The 19,664-nt window shown below is 36.4% G+C and overlaps 1 protein-coding gene across 1 annotated transcript; it reads right to left on the bottom strand.

Moving 5' to 3' along the window:
• Nucleotides 1-1,362: 1,362 nt before the first annotated feature.
• On the bottom strand, nt 1,363-10,380 carry TMEM126A (transmembrane protein 126A). Its single transcript, XM_012641784.1, has 5 exons — nt 10,290-10,380; nt 8,022-8,123; nt 3,298-3,491; nt 2,190-2,304; nt 1,363-1,598 (listed from the first exon to the last, which is right to left on the bottom strand). Exons 2-5 carry the CDS (start codon nt 8,114-8,116, stop codon nt 1,406-1,408), a joined length of 597 nt encoding a protein of 198 aa, XP_012497238.1. The 5' UTR covers nt 8,117-8,123; nt 10,290-10,380; the 3' UTR covers nt 1,363-1,405.
• Nucleotides 10,381-19,664: the final 9,284 nt, after the last annotated feature.

The following is a 19,664-nucleotide window of genomic DNA, read 5'->3' as shown; positions in this document are numbered from 1 at the left end:
AATATAGTTTCCTTTTAATCATTCTGTGCCTCATAGATAGATTCTTTTGCCTCATAATTGGAATCATTTCTTATGTAAGCTTGGTAGAGAGTATATTTTATCTGTCAAAAGAACAAATCTGCTTTCTGAAAACCTGAAAATATATTTTGTTAATTTCACTGGAGTTTTAAATCGTTGGCAGCACTGCTTTATGTAATATTTTCCTTTAAACAGAAGCTGAAAGCCTATTTTACTGGGAAAGCTGCCTTTTGTACATTCTTTTTATATAATTTTAAATAGCATAAGATTACTTGAGAATAGTTAAGGTGCTCATGAATATGATCTAGGACGGGCACTTAAAATTTTGTTTGCTGCTTTTCTGTGATGATTGGCTTGCTTCATAAAGTGTTGGTCTAGGCCTGTGCCGTCCAATAAACATTAGCCACATGTGGCTAAAATTTTTAAATTGATTAAAATTTAAAATTCTCTTATTCAGTTGTAGCTAGAGTCCAGATGCTCAACAGCCACATGACTAGTGGCTAACATTGACAGTGCAGGTGTAAAATATTTCCATCATCACAGAAGGTCTATTGGACACTGCTGATTTGGATGCTGTCACAAAAGAAAACAGTTTAGAGAACTAGGATAGAAATTTTAGGAAGGAGAACACAATAAATCACTTCAAAAATTTAAATGATCTTTCCTGTAGATCATATGGGGCAGTAAAAAAATAAGTGAACTATCTTAGGAAATGAATTAACTAGGATATTTCACTGAGGGTCAGAGAGGTTAATTTGCTTAGCACTACACAGCTAAAAAAGGAAGCTCAGGTCTGTGGTTCTGAAGAATGACCCCTCAATAGATGGAAGCTTCAAAGATAGACACTGCCTAAGTCTTAAAACTACAGCTGTCCAAGATATAAATAAGGTGAGCACTCTATCATAATAGCTCAAGCTGATCCTGATTGATTGTCGGTAAGATTGGGATTGATCCCTTTGTGAAGAAGGTTGTTAAATATATTCTAAGATTCTATGGATTAATAATGCCTATAGAAACACTTTGAATTGAGAAAATGTAGTAAAAGAAACATTAGCTATAGTGTATTTATACATTTTTTTCATTTTCATTCTTTTTGGCTTTATGAAATCTTCAGTGACAAGTGGCTATACAGTTATTTATTTTTTCCTCTTGTGTTACAGTCCAAACTCAATGCTTAATGTAAAGAAATGGAATGAGCAAGGTGGAAGAGATAATATTTGGCAAACTAATGAAGTCATGCTCTCAAGTGGGTAGCCTTTATGGGGATTCAGCCTTTGTTGCCCAGTTGTACCTCATGTGATAAATTACAAGTCTATATTTATTCATAACATTAGACATAGGTTATTTTTACCATTTTATTTTTTTGTGAATACATATTTGCTTAAAATCAGTGAATTTTTAGGCCAGGTTCAGGTAATTGAAGGGCCTTTATAAGGAGTTTATATTGTCTAGATCCAAGGTATGCTGCAAACACAGTCTGGAGCAAAATGGGAAATAACATCTTTCTAAAGACAGGCTTAGAAATTCTAATCCAGTAAGTTAAGATGTTTCCTTTCTCTGGTAGCAGAGCTGATTGATACCTGTAAGAAAATATTGAGATATTTCACTAGAAAAGACTGTTGTATCAAGTAGCAAACCTATGTACAATATATATATATATTAACCCTAGAAGTCTTGAAACTAAAGATTGAGGTCATGCTACACTCTTTAGCGTCCATTAGTCCTAAAAACTGTCCTTCTGTTTTCTTTTACCCTTTCTCCAGCTCACCTCTGGAGGCTCATATAGCATAGATTGCATCTCGACAGAGAATAACCATTATAGCTAGACAATTTCTGGCATTTTCCTTTAGGGCAAGTGCTCAAACTTACCTAAGAAAACTATTCATATAATAAAGCTTTCATGTTAGGCATAGTACTGTTTGCAGCTTTGTAGTGAGCATTCAATACACAAATTAAGGTTCGTAGCGTGACTACACAGTGTGAGTAAGTTCTAGAACTATTTCAAATTCTTGAGAAGTAAAATTTGATTACTTATAACAACTTCTAATCAAGAAGGTAATGGTGCCTTTGGTCTAAATGCCTTAAAAAATATATTTGCTGTTTTAAGTTGTGAGTTTTCTAGGTAATCGCATTATAAAAGTTTTTCATTGATTATGAGAAAACAATCCTACCTGGCTGCTAGGCCACCATTCACAGGGATAGCCAAGAAAACAGGATACAGACCACCGAAAACAAGACCAATGAGTCCAGCCCGAGTTACTGTACAGGTTTCACAGTTCAAATCACCTAGGAAATAAATTCATTCTGGAATTGAAGGTCATAATAGTCAAGCAAACATAAATGATTTAAAGAATGCAAAATGCCCTGTATCACAGATATTTTTAAGGTAGTAACACAGCAAACGGAATTCTACAAGGTGTGTTAAAAGGTACAATTCCATGTATGGGTAACATAAAATAGCCAGGAATAACCGATAAAACCATCTTAAGAAAAATTTCTTTTACTTGTTTTGAACTTGTATATAATAATCTAAGGGTTTGGGCTACTGTTAGCTTTCTGCACTTGTTTTGTGTTAAGAGATCTTGCCTAATATTTTCACTCAGTCTATTTGACAGTAGATTTCCCTTGATCATAAAAATTCTTTCCACACTGGTCATGGGAGTTCAAACAATCAATTTAAACAAATTTGGAGCAGCACTTAACATAAAATTTAGATGGACTAACTTTCCTAGCCCCCATGGTAATAATACTTTCACTTGAAATCATTAATCAAAAGATTTTTTGTGATTAGCTATACTCAAAGTACTCAGCACACATGGTAAATTTTCAAAAGGAAATCAAATCTCCCTTTATTTAATAAATCTTGTATATGTACTTAGTGCTTTGAGAGATTTACTACATAAAGAGTCTTATTCCCATGAAAATATTTTCCCTTCAAGGAACTCCTCTATGAAATGTACATTTAAAAATTCTAAGGTAGCCAGTATTTAAAAAAAAAGTTTCCAAATATTTCTTACTCTAAATGATCACTGTGGGGAAGGTAAGTTAGACAAAGCAAAAGTATTTAGAACTGCTGTGTATATCCATCTTACCTGGTAGACCATGCTAATATGAATTAATTGCCCCACTACATAGAGAGGTTAGCAAGATTCAGTCTTACCCAAACACTCAACTACATTACAGCATATAGCTACTTGATATTAATGCTTAAGTATTAACTAAAATTGCAAATAACGTATACCAAAGCAAACTCTACGGTGATAGTGAAATAGAATTTACCTGTGGTTAAAGGTAAACTTACAAAACTTGTGTAAGCTACCTGTGCTGAGAAAAATGGGATCACTGCCATTGGTAAGCCAGCAGCGATACGAGCCTGTGTCACATTCAAGATGCGTCGAAAAAGACTGTTTGCTATTAGGCCACAGAGAGCAGCATTAAGTCCAATATATGTTGATCCATGTTCAAGTAAATTCCTGAGAGGATAAGAAAAAATAACTTTTTCTTTGGTTCCATTGTGTGTGTGAGTTCTCCAAATCTGGCATGTGTTACAGAACTTACCAAGATTTTGGAATACAGTAACTGGTTACACCTATTCCTTAGAGCTCTGTAAAACCAAAATCTTAAAAAAATCATTATGTTTTACCTATATATTAATATTTTTATTCTAAAAGTCTTTTGATTTGGTCAACACTTAAAGATACAGTAAGACATTCAGATTTTGTTAAATGTATTTTGTGATTTTGCAAAGGATATTAGTATAGAAATTTCTTCTAATTATGTAGCAAGGCACAGCTTCTGAAGAGTCTGAGCTCCCATAATAACCAATACTTACCTCTCTAGCACAATATACTATAAAGTAGTACTACCTTATAATCATTGGTTTATATGTCAGGCTTCCCCACTAGTCAGTAAACAACTTGAAGACAATGGATACAAAGGTGTTTTTAACTTGGTTTTAGCAGCGCTTGACACAGAAGGTGTTGAATAATGTGGAGTTAATGTGTTTTCTTTCACTATTCCCTGAAGCATTAGTGTCAGTATTGGGAGATGGGGGAGTACTAACATTTAATCAATACTCTATGCTAGGTACTTTACAGCAACTCATTGATGAAGAATAAATTGATGTTTTGAGATAGTGGAACTGGATTTTAAGCCAAGGTATGTATGAATTTATAACCCATGTTCTATACATTCTTTAGTTTTGGGAAAAAATAACCTAACATTATTGCTGGATATTGAAAATACTGATTCCAATTCAAACTTTTCAGCCTACCACTTCACTTTGTCACTACCTGCATTGCCATCTATGATGCAGACACTCCCTTAAATTTCTCATTACTCTTAACTAGCCAAACTAGCTATAGTACCCCCTCATCTGTGGTTTACACTGACCTTCAAACAGCTTTTGTAGGAACTCCTAGTTAAGCTCCCTACATAGTATAAGTTACTACTTTTCCTACTTACCACTTTGCAATCATAATGATGCCTGTCATTTCACTTACTGAGAACCCACTACACGCAGCAGACTTAGTACTAAAGGTGCAAAAAATTATCTTCTACTTTCAAGGTTTTCATAGTTGACTATTATTGGAGAAGAAAGATAATGAAACTTGAAATATAACAAGTCTATAAAAATGGTAATGGCAGTACCAGAGAGTGGCAGTACAGGAATTTAGGGTACACAAGATAACAAGAGTGATAACAACCTAGAGAAACAACCACAGAAAACACGTAAATGTGAAAAGCCTGTGTTTTTCGTGAGGGTGGAGGAAATGAGAAACTTGAGCACTTCCTCTAAAATATTAAGTTATTTCATCTTCATAACAGTCGTGAAATATATATTATCCCCATTTTAGTAATAGTAACCAATGCTCAGAGACATAAATTATTTGCCTGTATTCATTTATATATGTTATATATAAACATAAAACCACATTTATATATATTTTATATATATAAATAAAAATAAGTAGTGCAACTGGAATCTGAATAGCAAAGTTTGCTGTCTTCCAACCAGATTTTATACAGCTAAAGTCAATTTTTTTTTTTTTAGTTTAAGTATTATGGGTACATAATAGTTGTATATATTTATAGGGTACATGTGCTATTTTGATACAGGCATACAATGTGTATTAATCAAATCAGGGTAATTGGGGTATCTGTCACCTCAAGCATTTATCATTTCTTTGTGTTAGGAACATTCTAATTTCACTCTTTTAGTTATTGTTGATTATAGTCACTTTGTTGTGCTATCAAATATTGTTCATTCTATCTAACTATATTTTTGCACCCATTAACCACCCCCACTTCTCCGACCCCCAATACCCTTCCCATACTCTGGTAAGCATCATTGTACTCTCTGTCTCCATGAGGATCAATCGTTTTAATATTTAGCTCCCACATATGAGTCAGAACACGTGAGATTTGTCCTTCTATGCTTGGTTTATTTTACCTAACATAATGTTCTCCAGTTTCATCCATGTTTTTGCAAATAGCAGGATTTCATTCTGTTTTATGGCTATGTAATGTTCGATTGTGTGTATGTACCACAGTTTCTTTATCCATTCATCCGTTGATGGACACTTAGGTTGATTCCATGTCTTGGCTATTGTGAATAGTGCTACAATAAACATGGGAGTGCAGGTATCTTTTAAATATACTGATTTCCTTTCTTTTGGATATATACCTAGCAGTAGGGTTGCTGGGTCATATTGTAGTTCTATTTTTTGTTTTTTGAGGGACCTCCATACTGTTATCCATAGTGGTTGCACTAATTTACATTCCCACCAACAGTGTGCCAGGGTTCCCCTTTCTTCACATCCTAGCCAGCGTTCGTTATTGCCTGTCTTTTTTATAAAAGCCATTTTAACAAGTAAGATGATAGCTCATTGCAGTTTTGATTTGCATTTCTCTGGTCACTAATGATGTTGAGCATTTTTTTCATATACCTTTTGGACATTTGTATGTCTTTTGAGAAATATCTATTCAGATCTTTTGCTGACTTTTTAATCAGATAATTTGATTTTTTCCTATTGAGTTGTTGGAGCTTCTTATATATTCTAGTTATTTATTTATTTTTTTTTTGAGACAGAGTCTCACTCTTTTGCCCGGGCTAGAGTGCCGTGTATTCTAGTTATTAATCCCTTGTCAGAGGGTAGTATAGAAATATTTTCTACCATTCTGTGGGTTGTCTCTTCCCTTTGTTGACTGTTTGCTTTGCTGTGCAGCTTTTTAGCTTGATGTGATCCCATAAAGTCAAATTTTTTAGTTAATTACCACAAAATTGTTGTTATCCACTAGCCCCTTGCCAATTTTCCTAAAAAGTTCCTATAAAACTAGAAACTCATGACTTTTTGACAAAAAAATACACAGAAAATAAGTAGACACATAACATATAAGACGAAGTTTAACAAATGGCAATGAAATATATGGTACGTGAAATTACTTTGTAGATCATAAAATGAAGTTTTTGATATTAAAAAAGCTCCATGCACTTAGGAACATACCAAGTAACTATTAAACATATCTAATTGTTTAATAATGTAAGAAGGAATGAGGATTCAAACTTAAAGATAAAATGGAAATGAAGAGAAAAAATAGGAACTAAGCAAAGATAACAGAACATAGCCATCTGTCCAGTTTAGGTGTCAATAATTGAAAGCAATTTATTTCCTCCTGCAGTTACAGCTCCCCCATACTCTCCTTTCTAATTTGGTGAAGGTCCCAGTGATACAGCCTTTCTTTTCAAAGCTGCCACTATCTATTCTCTTCCTTGTGTCCATCTTTCTGGCTTCCTCCACCTTGCTGGCCTGGAAACATGGACACAGGTCCTACTTTGCTTTAAACGTTTTCTGTTATTTACCTCAGGAAAACAACTAAAAAGGTGTGTGTTGGGATGGATGGGTGGAGAGATATGTAGAGTTTTTGAAATCTCACCACGTTATTACTGCTCTTGGTTTATAGGTTCTCCCTGGTTGAGATGGTATGTCGATCTTGACAGCAAGATCGGAATTTGTGCAATTTTCATTCCTGAAAGATAGTAAGATTATACCTCCAAAATATATTTCAAATCCATCCTCTTTTCTTCTCAACTGCTACCACCCTACTGTCTCCACTCACCAGGATTACTACGCTAGTTTTTCTACTGGTCTTGGTATTTCCTTTCTCTCATATCTTAAATCTGTACTCCAAAAAGCAGCCGGAACATTCTTTAGAAATGTTAGATGGATCACATCATTCCCCTGCTTAAAATCCTTCTTATTCCTTATGTCCATTTCCTTTGTACTTCAGTAACAATGGTTTCATAAATATGGCAAACCCTTTGCTATCCTGTGGCTAGGCATATGCCATTTCTTCTACCTGAGATACTGTTTCTCCCACCTCCTCAGGCTGGCTCGTTTGCATCCTTTTAAAGTCAGAGAGACCTTCTTGACTGACAAGGAGGTCTGAGAACACTTTGTGAAAGTGCGATGTATTAAAAGTTGTCTGTGTTGTCTTGGATAAGTACACTGTCTATATACTCCTTATATTTTCTTTTTCTCTTTAATAATATCTTAAAGATCTCTAGCCATGATCCCATTTTCTATGGCATTCCCTGTCTAGCTATGTGTGTGTTCCATGGTACTCTTTTACATTGGTAAACTAATTCATTTCATATTGATAGAAATGAATTGAGAAAGAAGACATTTTAAAAATTATTTTAAAGTTTTATTTCAGTAGGTCTGTAAATGTTACATTTTACTACACTCTAAGCTGAATGGAAAAACTAAATCACTATCAATTAGCAATGTCCAAAGACATGAGTTCTGGCCTTGACTTCCACAATTAGCTGTGTGGTATTGAGCAAAATGGTTAATCTCTCCAGGTCTTGGCTTTCTCATTCAGGCAAGAAATCCTTCTGACATCCTATGTTGTTTACACTCAAACCACCAGATAAATCTGAGGTAATCAGTGATGGAAATCTACCCAATAAAAAGATATTTTTAATTAAGAAGGAATCTTACCTTTCTGATTCTGGAAGCTGGTTAATTTTTCTGACTATGATACTGACAAGTGTTGGGTTTTCCTTGCCAGTATCATCCGGTTTATGATTTTCCATCTTGAGCCTTAAGAAATTTAAAAATAACCACTTTTCAATAATGTACATCTATAGAGAAACAAAATTTTAAAAGCATGAAGACTAAATACTTCATTTTAAAAGCACTTTAGAGTTCATAATCTGAAAAATCAATGCATATGTACCATGCTGGGGAAAACCAAAACCAAAACAACCACCACAACAAACAAAAAAACAAAATGAAGTGAAACAGAAACCAGAACATGAAAAGCTACACATAAAGCTTTTAGGAAATACAAAATATGTTCATAAAAAAATATTTCCTAAACAATTCACAAATAGCACTAAACAATAAGACTTATAAAACTAACATTAATATTAAAATTTAGAACTCATGGTCATCAATAGATATCATAAAGATAAGCTATTGTTGGAGAAAATGTTGGCTTGCAATACAACTGACAAAGTAGTTAGTACCCAGAACATATACTCAATTACAAATGAACAACAAAAAAAGGTAAGCAACCCTATAGAAAAATTGACAAAAGATTTGAACAGACACTTCATGAAAAAAGGAAAGTCAAATAGCCAATAAACATGAAAATAGGCTCAACTTCATTGAAATTAAAATCTGACAATTCCGATTACTGGCAAGAATGTGAGGTAGCTGAAACTCTCATGTGCTGCTGCTGGTGGAAGTGCAAATTGTACCCTAAGTGGGTATAACCACTTTAGGAAAGCATTTGGTATTTAGTAGGTAGAAGACATACATACCCAGGAATTTTACTTCTAGTATACCCTAGACCAGGGATCAGTGAACTCTTCTCTAAAGACCAGACAGTAAATATTTTAGGCTTTGCAGGTAACATATGGTGTTTGTTTGATTTTTTTTTAACTCTTAAAAGATACAAAAAATCACTCATTCTTAGCCAGTTGGCTGTACAGAAACAAGCTGTAGGCTGCATCTGACCTACATGCCAGTAGTTGATCTCTGCACTAGTTAGGGTGAAAATGGTGAATGATGAGTTTTAAACAGAAGATTTGGCTCATTAACAATTTTTTTTTTTTTAGAGATAGGGTCTTGCTCTTGCTCAAGCTGGTCTTGAACTCCTGAGCTCAACAGATCCTCTGGCCTTGGCCTTCCAGAGTGCTGGGATTACAGGTGTGAGCTACCACACCTGGCCCGTTAACAAAGTTTTAAGCAGATCTGGTTCAATAAATTTCAGGGTAACAGTTAAGAAAAGCAAAGGACAACATAGTTTTATGGTCAGATTTTCTTGGTTCATATAATTTGCTACAAGATTAATTTACTGCACTAATTTAACAAATATTTATTGCTACCTGTTTTAAATACATAAGAAGTCATTTGGAAATACTGAGTGCACTGAAATGCCACATCTCTAGACTTAAAATTAACCTAGTAAGTACAATGCAACCTTAGAAATTTAGGTCTAGGTTTCAGGACTCAAGTTTTTGCAGGCGTTGGCTACAATAACATGATAGACACAAACTCTGCTATACAGGAGCTCTGAGTGATTTTGTGTATGGGGGAGGAACGTATGTTGTCAAATTCAGTATATATAGAGAAAGTGTATAATGTATATGTCAGAAATAAAATGATTTCCTCAAAATGTTAAGCCAAATGCTATCACTCCTATGTTCTACATATTGGTGAGGTTCTGCGTTCCAAGAAATATACATTACTAGGGTGTGTCTAAAGTCACCCTTAATTCAGTATAAATCCTGACTGGGCAGTCCCCGTAGGACATCATGTCTTCGTTATTAGTAATAAATCCCTATCAAAGACAATGCCACCTTGAATTACTACAAACATTTCAAAAGATTTTTGCATTAGCTATCTCACATCACTCTTATGCGAGCTCTGAGATACGGACAGTGTGTAAAGTGGGACATCTGTGACTCTGTAAAGTGGCAGTAAACTCGGGATTAAATTCAGATTACTCTAAGGTGACTGTAAATTGGCAGTAAACTCGGGATTAAATTCAGTCACAGACAATTTTCCCTTCTGTTGGCTTAATTTAAATATAAGGTCTTTTTTTCTAGGGTGGAAAGTGAAGAGACGGTCAGCACCGTTGGGCCAACTCCGCTCCTCTCTGATCTCATTCCCGCGCTGCTAGTGGCAAGCGTGTCACCTCGCTGTGCTCCTCCCGATACCGGGACATTTTCTTCACCCCTTTTCCCCGAATGTCAGTACCTTATGCTCTCCTTCTCCCAGGAGCTGCTGCCGCCTCCGATTTTCCTCAGCCACGCCGGGGATCACTGCAACCTTTGTCCAACTTGACTGGGCGCAGCCATCTTTGGCTGACACGTGACTCGCCTGGGCGGGCGCGGGGGTTGCGGCCACTAACTGGGCTCCAGGACCTGGTTTGCAGCCAAAAGCGGCTTCCGGCTAAGGGGTGTCAGGCCGGGGGAGGTGTTGGGCGGGTGAGCGATGAGGTTTGGCTGGTTGAGATTGTGATCTTTTTGCCTACCGCCGCCCCCACAGGATAGAGCCTGTAGACATTGTGAAATTTCGAAATGTAAGTCGGGTGACCCTCGACTTTCTTCTTCCGTTGAAAACCTACCTTGGGCATGTTACTTAATTTCCTGGTCAATAGAGTTTACCTCATGATGTTGCCTTGGAGTATATGAAAACTGCACAGCTTTTGGCATACAATAGCTATTCAAGTTAAGAAGTCAAAAAGGAACTGAAATTTCTTTGCGCCATCGATTTTCTACTCTCCCGTGGAATTTCGGCTCTATGCCATATTATGATCTGGTTGATTGTCTGGTGAGGCAACCCTCAAGAGGTGGAGCTTGTTTTTCGGAGGATTCTTGGTGCCTTCTAGAGTACTACTTATTTGAAAGCAGGTTTGGGTTATGTGGCTAAGAGGAACTGTTCATAGAGGAGGGAGCCTAGTGGCTCCATCAGTCAGGACAATTGAGAACCGAAGTCCTGGACTATGCTTCTGAAGACTTTTGTCTCAGTTCTTATCTTCTTTCCTCATCTATGAATAGGAGAGGAAGTAACATTATCCTTGATTATGTTGTGAAGATCCAATAAAAATGCTTAACAAGGTTGCTTTGACAATCATTGAGCTTTATCAAAGGAGAAGGTGTATTCAAGATAAAGGTCAAGCCTTCATATTGGCAAGGTGAGCAAGAGAAGAGCCCCCCAAACTCCTCTGTTGGGAGGTACTTAGCTGATATGAAATCGTCTAATCAATGAACCAGAAAAAAATCAAAACAGTTTCACAGATTCCTACGTCGAAAGTCAGTATATTCTCCAATTGGAAAGTTTCTGAGGTAATTCAGAGAAAGTTTGAGAAAACCAGCTTATTAAGATACCAACTATTACGTGTGTGTGTGTGTGTGTGTGTGTGTGTGTGTATGTGTATGTGTGAATACTGTACTTTGTTTCCTGATACTTTATTTCACATTCTTACAATTTCATCCTTAATGGTTTGAAGCCAATTTAGAAAGTAATAGATGTTCATGCTGTATAGAATCTGTAGCATGCCATTCTGGATTAATAAAGACAATTTAGTATATTGAGGTTTTTGAAAAGATTAAAGGAATATATAAACTGGACACAAAATAATGGTAAAATTGAAGTAGGTGGAGGGCATTACAGGTGAGGGGCAGGTGTCAGAAAGTATAAGGTATTTAAGGAAATGGTTAACAGTTTGGCTTGGCTAGTGTTTAATATTAATGCAAGAGAAGGGAGGAAAGCTAAATCCTCTTCTGTAAAAGGAAAAATGTTGAGTATCTAGACTTAGGGAACCAAACTCATGAGGATAAGAAAGGCAAATTAAAAAGCCTGAAAATGAAACAAAACAGAGCAAGGCATGTTTGGTCACCATTTACTATCACAGACTCCTAATGGGGTGTGACTCCTCTTCCTCTTCTATTTTCTACAAGGCACCTGGCAGTAGAGATTAAATTACATTTTAAAATCAGATTATAATATACCCTACTAAAAATTACTTAATGGCTTTCCATGGACTTTGAATAAAACCCTAAATCATTAACATGGTCTGTAAAACCCTGCATAATCTCGCTCTATTTCTAACCTCTCCCAAGTCATCTCGAGCCATTTGAATACTCACTTGCTGTGCTTGTCCAGATGCTCTGGCCTTTCAGTTCCTCAGCTCCCCAAGATTTTTGATGCTGTAAATCCTTTGCCCTGCTGCTCCTTCCATTTGACCACTCTTGATCCCCAGATTTTATGTGGCTGGCTCCTATTCTTCAAGTCTCAGATTAATAAAATCCTAATTTTTCCTGGCCATTAATCTAAACTAAAATCTTCTTATCGGTCTCTCATTATCCTGTTTATTTCAAAGCACTTAATAAAACATGTGTTTGTATGCACATATGTTCAACTGGCACAGTGCCTGGGTCATGGATGAATGATTTACAGGATTTATTGCCTGTGGATTACAGACAACATAGCTCTTGGAAAGTTACTTATTTCTTCACTACACATTTGTTGAGTACTGGTGTCACTGGCTCCCAGGAGCTCACAGAATAGTGGGAGAGACAGACAAGCACAAAAGACAATTCTAATTGTATGTTCTACGTTATTTTTTTTGAGACAGAGTCTCACTGTGTTGCCCAGGCTAGAGTGCCATGGCGTCATCCTAGCTCACAGCAACCTCAAACTCCTGGACTCAAGCGATCCTTCTGCCTCAGCCCCCTGAGTAGCTGGGACTACAGGCATGCGCCACCGTGCCCGCCTAATTTTTTCTATGTATTTTTAGTTGTCTGATAAATTTCTTTCTATTTTTAGTAGAGACGGGGTCTCACTCTTGCTCAGGCTGGTTTCGAACTCCTGAGCTCAAACAATCCTCCCATCTTGGCCTCCCAGAGAGCTAGGATTACAGGCATGAGCCACCGCGCCCTGCCATCTACGTTATTTTTGAGATATGTAGAGGACACTATGGAATATCTATCTCTGCCTAGAATATCTAAGAAGGCTTTCAAGAGGAAAACCAGTTATTGGGAAACAATTCTAAATGGCACTTCTAAATCTTCTGTGACCTGGACTGTCCTTTCAAGGATATTTGCATAGTAGTCTTGGAAGCTTCAGATTGTGTTTCCCTCTGGGTCAGAAGACAGATTTGTTTCCTGACCAGGGTAATAACAATAATTGTTCTTAGAAACAAAGTCTGAACAGGTTTGCTTGTAGCACCCTTGTAATATTGAGAGTTACCTGAGCTTGGTATTCCTCAGCTATAACATGGATCCATCTTTGTGCAGGGTCCACCTGGGTCTGCCTCCACATAATCTCTATAGCACTTGAATGGCCAGATGAAGCAGTGAGAACATGAAGGCTCATGCTGCTTGCTGTGCCATGGTTCATAAACTCTCTAAATCTATTAGGGCTCTTGGTCTCATTACTGGCTGAATCAATAGAAGTGTGGATCTGGGTATGGTGTTTCACGTCTGTAGTCCCAGCTACTTGGGAGGCTGAGGTGGGAGGATTGCTTGAGGACAGGAGTTCAAGACCAGCCTGAGTAATATAGCAAGACCTTGTTTCAAAAGAAGAAAAAATAGGTGAGTCAATGGAATTATGGCAAGTCAACTTAGCAGCTACCACCATGTTGCTGCTTAGGAACTGTTTGATTCCTTGACACTTGACTCACAACTATACATTCCAGAACAGTAGCCAATAGACGCATGTGGCTATTGAGCACATGAAATGTAACTATTCCAAATTAAGATTTGCAGTAAGTGTGAAATGCATGCCAGATTTTGAAGACCTAGTATAAAATATTTTTAAATTACACATTGAAATGATAATATTTTAAGTAAAATATATTGGGTTAAATAAGATATATAATAAAAATTAAAATCTTGTTTCTTTCTGCTTTTTAAGTATGGCTACTAGAAAATTAAAAATTATATATGTGGCTTACATTATATTTCTATTGGACTATGCTGATTTTTGAAGGTACATCTAAACACTATTAGCAAACATTATGCCAAAAATAGTTAAATATAGCAAAAACTACATGATCATAACATATCTCAGAAATCTTAATTTTTGTCCTCCAAAATTTCTGAGCAACTGATAAAGTGTTTCATTGTTCAAAGGGTTTATATTAATTTTTCTGAAAATTATACTTCTCATTTCATTTTTTCCCTTTTTTTATTTTAATAGAATTAGAAGGTACCAATTGAATTCTGTTACACATATATTTTATAGTGGTGAAGTCTAGGCTTTTGTACCCATCACCTGAATAGTGAAAATTGTACCCCAAATGTAATTTTTGATTCCTCACCTCTCCCACTTTCTCCCCTTTTGAGTCTACAATGTCCGTTATACCAGTCTGTGTGTCCTTGTGTAGCCATAGTTTAGTTCCTTAGAAGCGAGAACATGAGGCATTTATTTTTCTGTTCCTGAGTTACTTCACTTAGGGTGATGGCCTCCAGTTCCATCCAGCTTGCTGCAAAAGACATTATTTCATTCTTTCTTATCGCTGAGTTGTACCACATTTTCTTCATCCACTTCTCGGTTGAAGGGCACTTAGTTTGATTCCATATCTTTGTGTGAATTGTGCTTATATGAGTGCAGGCATCTTTTTGATATAATAATTTCTTTTCCTCTGGATGGATGCCCAGTAAAGGGAGTGCAGGATTGAAGGGTAGATCTACTTTTAGTTCTTTGAGAACTGATCTCCATAGAGGTTATACTATTGTACATTCCCACCAACAGTGTATAAGGGTTCCTTTTCATTGCATTTGTGCCAACATCTATTTTTTTTTTTACTTTTTAATAATGGTCATTCTAATTGGAGTGAGATGGTATTTCACTATGGTTTTAATTTCCATTTCTCTAATGATTAGTGATGTCGAGTATTTTTGCATATGTTTTTTGGCTGTTTGTATCTCTTCTTTTGAAAAATGCCTATTCACATCATTTTCCCATTTTTTAATAGGATTGTTTGTGGTTTTTTTGTATGCTGAGTTGTTTGAGTTCCTCGTAGTTTCTGGATATTAGTCCTTTGTCGGACACATAGTTTGCAAATATTTTCTCACATTCTGTAGGTTGTCTATTTAGTCTTTTGGTTATTTCTGTTGCTGTACAGAAACTGTATAGGTTAATTAAGTCCCATTTGTATATTTTTGTTTTTATTGCATTTACTTTTGGAGTCTTAGTCATAATTCTTTGCCTAAGCCAATGTCCAGAACAGTTTTTCCTAGTTTTCTTCTAGGATTTTTATTGTTTCAAGTCTTACCTTTAAGTCTTTCATCTATCTTGAGTTAACTTTTATATACGATGAGAGATATGGATCCAGTTTCATTTTTCTGCATATGGCTATCCAGTTTTCCCAGCACCATTTACTGAATAGGGTGTCCTTTTCCCATTGTATGTTTTTGTCTGTTTTATTGAAAATCAGTTGGTTATAGGTATATGGTTTTATTTCTGGGTTCTCTATTCTGTTCCGTTGATCTATGTGTCTACTTTTATGCTAGTACCATACTGTTTTGGTTACTATAGCTTTGTAGTATAATTTGAAGATAGGTAATGTCATGCCTCCGGTTTTATTTTGTTTTGTTAGTATTGTTTTGGGTATTTGGGCTCTTTTTTGGTTCCATATGAATTTTAGAATTGTTTTTTCTCATTCTATGAAAAACGACTTTGGTATTTTGATAGTGATTCCATTGAATCTGTAGATTGCTTTGGACAGTATGGTCATTTTAACAATATTGATTCTTTTAATCCATATACATTTTTCCATTTGTTTTTATCATCTATGATTTCTTTCATCAGTGATTTGTAGTTTTCCTTGTAAAGATCTTTCAGCTCCATGGTTAAATATATTAATAAGTATTTTATTTTGTTTGCAGGTATTGTAAATGGGATTGAGTTCTTGATTTTCTTTTCAGTTTCGTCATTGGTGTATAGAAATGCTATTGATTTTCCTATGTTGATTTTATAACCTGAGACTTTGCTGAATTCATTTATCAAATGTGGGAGCCTTTTGGAGGAGTCCTTAGGATTTTCTAGGCATGGAATCATATCATCAAACACATCAGATCATATCAGCATCAAATCATATCGGATAATATCAGCATGAAATCATATCAGCAAACAGAGATAATTTGATTTCCTCTTTACCAATTTGGATGTGCTTTATTTCTTTCTCTTGCCTGATTGCTCTGGCTGGGATTTCCAGTACTATGTTAAATAGTGGTGGTGAAATTGGGTATCCTTGTCTTGTTCCAGTTCTTAGGGGGAATGCTTTCACCTTTTCCCCATTCAGTATGATGTTGGCTATGGGTTTGTGATATATGGCTTTTATTATTTTGAGGTATGTTACTTTTATGCTGAGTTTTTGAAGGTTTTTATCCTGAAGGGATGCTGTATTTTTTCAAATGCTTTTTCTGCATCTACTGAGATGATCATATGGTTTTTGTTTTGAATTCTGTTTATGTGGTGTATCGCATTTAATGACTTGGATATGTTGAACCACCCTTGCATTCCTGGATTGAAACCTACTTGATTTTTGTGAATTATTCTTTTAATGTGTTATTGGATTTGGTTTACTAGTATTTGTTGAGGATTTTGCATCTATGTTCATGAAGGATATTGGTCTGTAGTTTTCTTTATTTGTTGCATTCTTTCATGGCATTTGTATCACAGTGATAAGTTAGGGAGGATTTCCTCCTTCTTGATCTGTTGGGACACTTTCAGTAGCAATGGCACTAGTTCTTTGTATGTCTGGTAGAATTCAGCTGTGAATTCATCTGGTCCTAAGCATTTTTTTTGGGGGGCGGAGATTTTTTATTACTGCTTCAGTCTTGCTACTTGTTATTAGTCTATTCATGAGTTCTATTTCTTTCTGGTTCAATCATGGGAGGTTGTATGTTTTTAGGAATTCATCTGTTTCTAGTTTGTGAGATTATAGTTGTTCATAATAGTCTGTGATAATCTTTTTTTTTTTTTTCTCCTAAGACAGAGTCTCACTCTGTCACCCTGGCTAGAGTGCAGTGGAGTCATCATAACTCACTTCAACTTCAAACTCCTGGGCTCGAGTGATCCTCCTGCCTCAGCCTCCCACATAGCTGGGACTACAGTTGTGTACCACCATGCCTGGATAATTTTTTCTATTTTTAGTAGTGACGGGGTCTCACTCTTACTCAGGATGGTCTCAAACTTCTGACTTCAATTGATTCTCCTGCCTCGGCCTCCCAGAGTGCTAGGATTACAGGCGTGAGCCGCCACGCCTGGCCTGATCTTTCTTATTTTCTTACTTCTGCTAACCTTGGGTTTGGCTTGTTCATTTTTCTAGTTCCTTGAGGTGTGATGTTAGGTTGTCAGTTTGTGATCTTTCTACTTTTTTGATTTAATCATTTAATGCTATAAACTTCCCTCTTAGCACTACTTTTTCTGTGTTCCACAGGTTTTGGTATGTTGTGTTTTCATTTTCATTCATTTCAAAAAAGTTTTATATTTCTGTCTTTATTTCTTCATTGACCCAGTGATGGTTTAGGACAATGTTGTTTAATTTCCGTGTATTTGCATAGTGTCTGAAGTTCCTCTTTGTATTGATTTCCAGTTTTATTTCACTGTGGTCTAAGAAGATACTTGATATGATTTTGATTTTTAAAAATTTCTTAAGACTTGTTTTGTGGTATAACTTGTTATGTGGTCTATGAAATGTGGTCTTGGAGAATGTTCTGATGAAAAGAATGTATAATCTGTAGTTGCTGGGTAGAATGTTCTGTAGATGCTTATTAAATCTATTTGGTCTAAAGTCCAATTTAATTTCAGTGTCTCTTTGTTGAATTTTCTGTCTCAATGATCTGTCTAGTGCTGTGAATGGGGTGTTGAAGTCACCCACTATTATTGTGTTGCTGTCTGTCTCTTTTGGTGTAGTAGTATTTGTTTTGTGATACTGGGTGCTCCAATGTTGGGTGCATGTAGATTTAGGATTGTTATATCCTCTTGCTGAATTGATCCCTTTATCATTATGTAATGACCGTCTTTCCTTTTTTCTTTTTTTACTGTTTTTGATTTAATTCTGTGTTATCTAACATAAGTATAGCTTGCGTTTGGTTTCTGTTTGTGTGGAATCTGTGATTTCTGTGATGGCTTAGGGCACAATTATTAGTTGAGGCCATGGTGAAGTTTTGCTGGAGGCTTGAATACTAGCCGAGCCCATCTTCAGGCCCCAGTAGTGGCAGCAGTGGGCTGTGTATGCCTGATTTGAGGTCCCAGAGCAGTTTATGCTGGTAGCAGTGTTAGTATGTCCTGGAGGGCCAATTCTTGGTCCTTCAGGTGGCTTATCCAAACCTAGTATTTAGAGCAAAGGGCTGGTTGTGTGGATGGGTTCTCAGGCCCATGAGCAGCTGCTGTTTTGTGGGAGGTGGCAGTAGTGGTGGTACAGCCACCCACTAGGACCCAAATGGTCCATATTGGCGTTACTGGTAGCTGCAATAGATTGGGCAGGCTAGTCCCCAGCCCCACAGATGCCTGTAACAGGTCAGTAGGTATTGTCTTAAGTGTGCTTAGGAGAGCTTGCTCTCTCCTGTCCCTTCCCAGCTGGGTGGTGGCTACAGCCACATCACCTTGAACTCAGCCCAAGGGTGGGGTGCAGCCTAGTGTTAAACTCTTAAAATGGTGCGCCCCACAGCTGGAAGAAGGGGATTCCCTGGGTCTGTTCCATCCAAACACTGTTGAAGCAAGAGACAGATCACAGCCCCACAGAATGTGCTGCCAGATTACCAAGTCTTTAATCTCAAAATGAATATGATTAGGACAAGGAGAATGAGATGTGAGGTTCTACTCTGCAATTCTTCTCATCAATGCTTATTTCTTGAACTAAGATAAATGTGTGGCTCAGGAACGTCTTAGGAGACCCTGAAGAACCATGCTGTGAACTTTCTTTAGATTTTAAGCTTCTTGAGGGCAGGGAGTGAATCTTTGTACCCCTGGTGCCTATCTCAATGCACGGTAAGTAGGCACTCAATATTGTTTAAACTACATAGTAAAGACAATTAGTAAATGTTAAGAAGATAGTAAATATAGTGAATCAGAGTTTAGAGAAATAGGCTATGTTATTTCCATACCTTGCCTTCCTATGAACTTCCAATTCCTCTTTCAAAATTTAGCTCAGACATTACTTTTTCTCCCCACAGCTTCCCCTATTGCCTAAGTAGTTAATAGTTATACCTTCGGTGCCCCCACAGAATCATGTGTATACCGCTTAAACCCTCTCATACTATGTGTTCATATTTCTCATTCCTCTAATTTTGAATTCCTTCTGGGTAAGAACTGTTTCTTATTACATGTAACACAGTGCCTGAGACACAGCAGGTGCTCCTAAATGTTTGATGAATTAATGAATTAATATAACTGCATAGATCAGACCTTGAAGCCCAAAAACCCATTTCCACACATAAAGAAAAAAGATGAAACCTCCATTTATTGTTACGTTTACTGAGTTACTAAACATTTATTGAATATCTGCTATACATATCATTTTGAAAGGAAAGAAAAATTTATATCTTACATGTAAGATGAAACTTACATTTATTGATTGAATTATTGAATATTTATTGAGTATTTATTATATGTCAG

This window comes from Propithecus coquereli, unplaced genomic scaffold, assembly GCF_000956105.1.
Source record: "Propithecus coquereli isolate 6110/MARCELLA unplaced genomic scaffold, Pcoq_1.0 Scaffold170, whole genome shotgun sequence".
Classification (NCBI taxonomy): domain Eukaryota; kingdom Metazoa; phylum Chordata; class Mammalia; order Primates; family Indriidae; genus Propithecus; species Propithecus coquereli.
The sequence above is the reverse complement of the archived record's forward strand: the minus strand, read 5'-3'. Positions and strand labels throughout refer to the sequence as shown.

Coding starts and splice junctions, on each gene's coding strand:
- TMEM126A (XM_012641784.1), bottom strand. CDS start 8,116: ATGGAAAATCATAAACCGGATGATACTGGCAAGGAAAACCCAACACTT. Junction 2,305..3,297: donor AAGTTTACCTTTAACCACAG/GTAAATTCTATT, acceptor TTTATTTCCTAG/GTGATTTGAACTGTGAAACC. Junction 1,599..2,189: donor AATGGTGGCCTAGCAGCCAG/GTAGGATTGTTT, acceptor ATTTTCTTACAG/GTATCAATCAGCTCTGCTAC.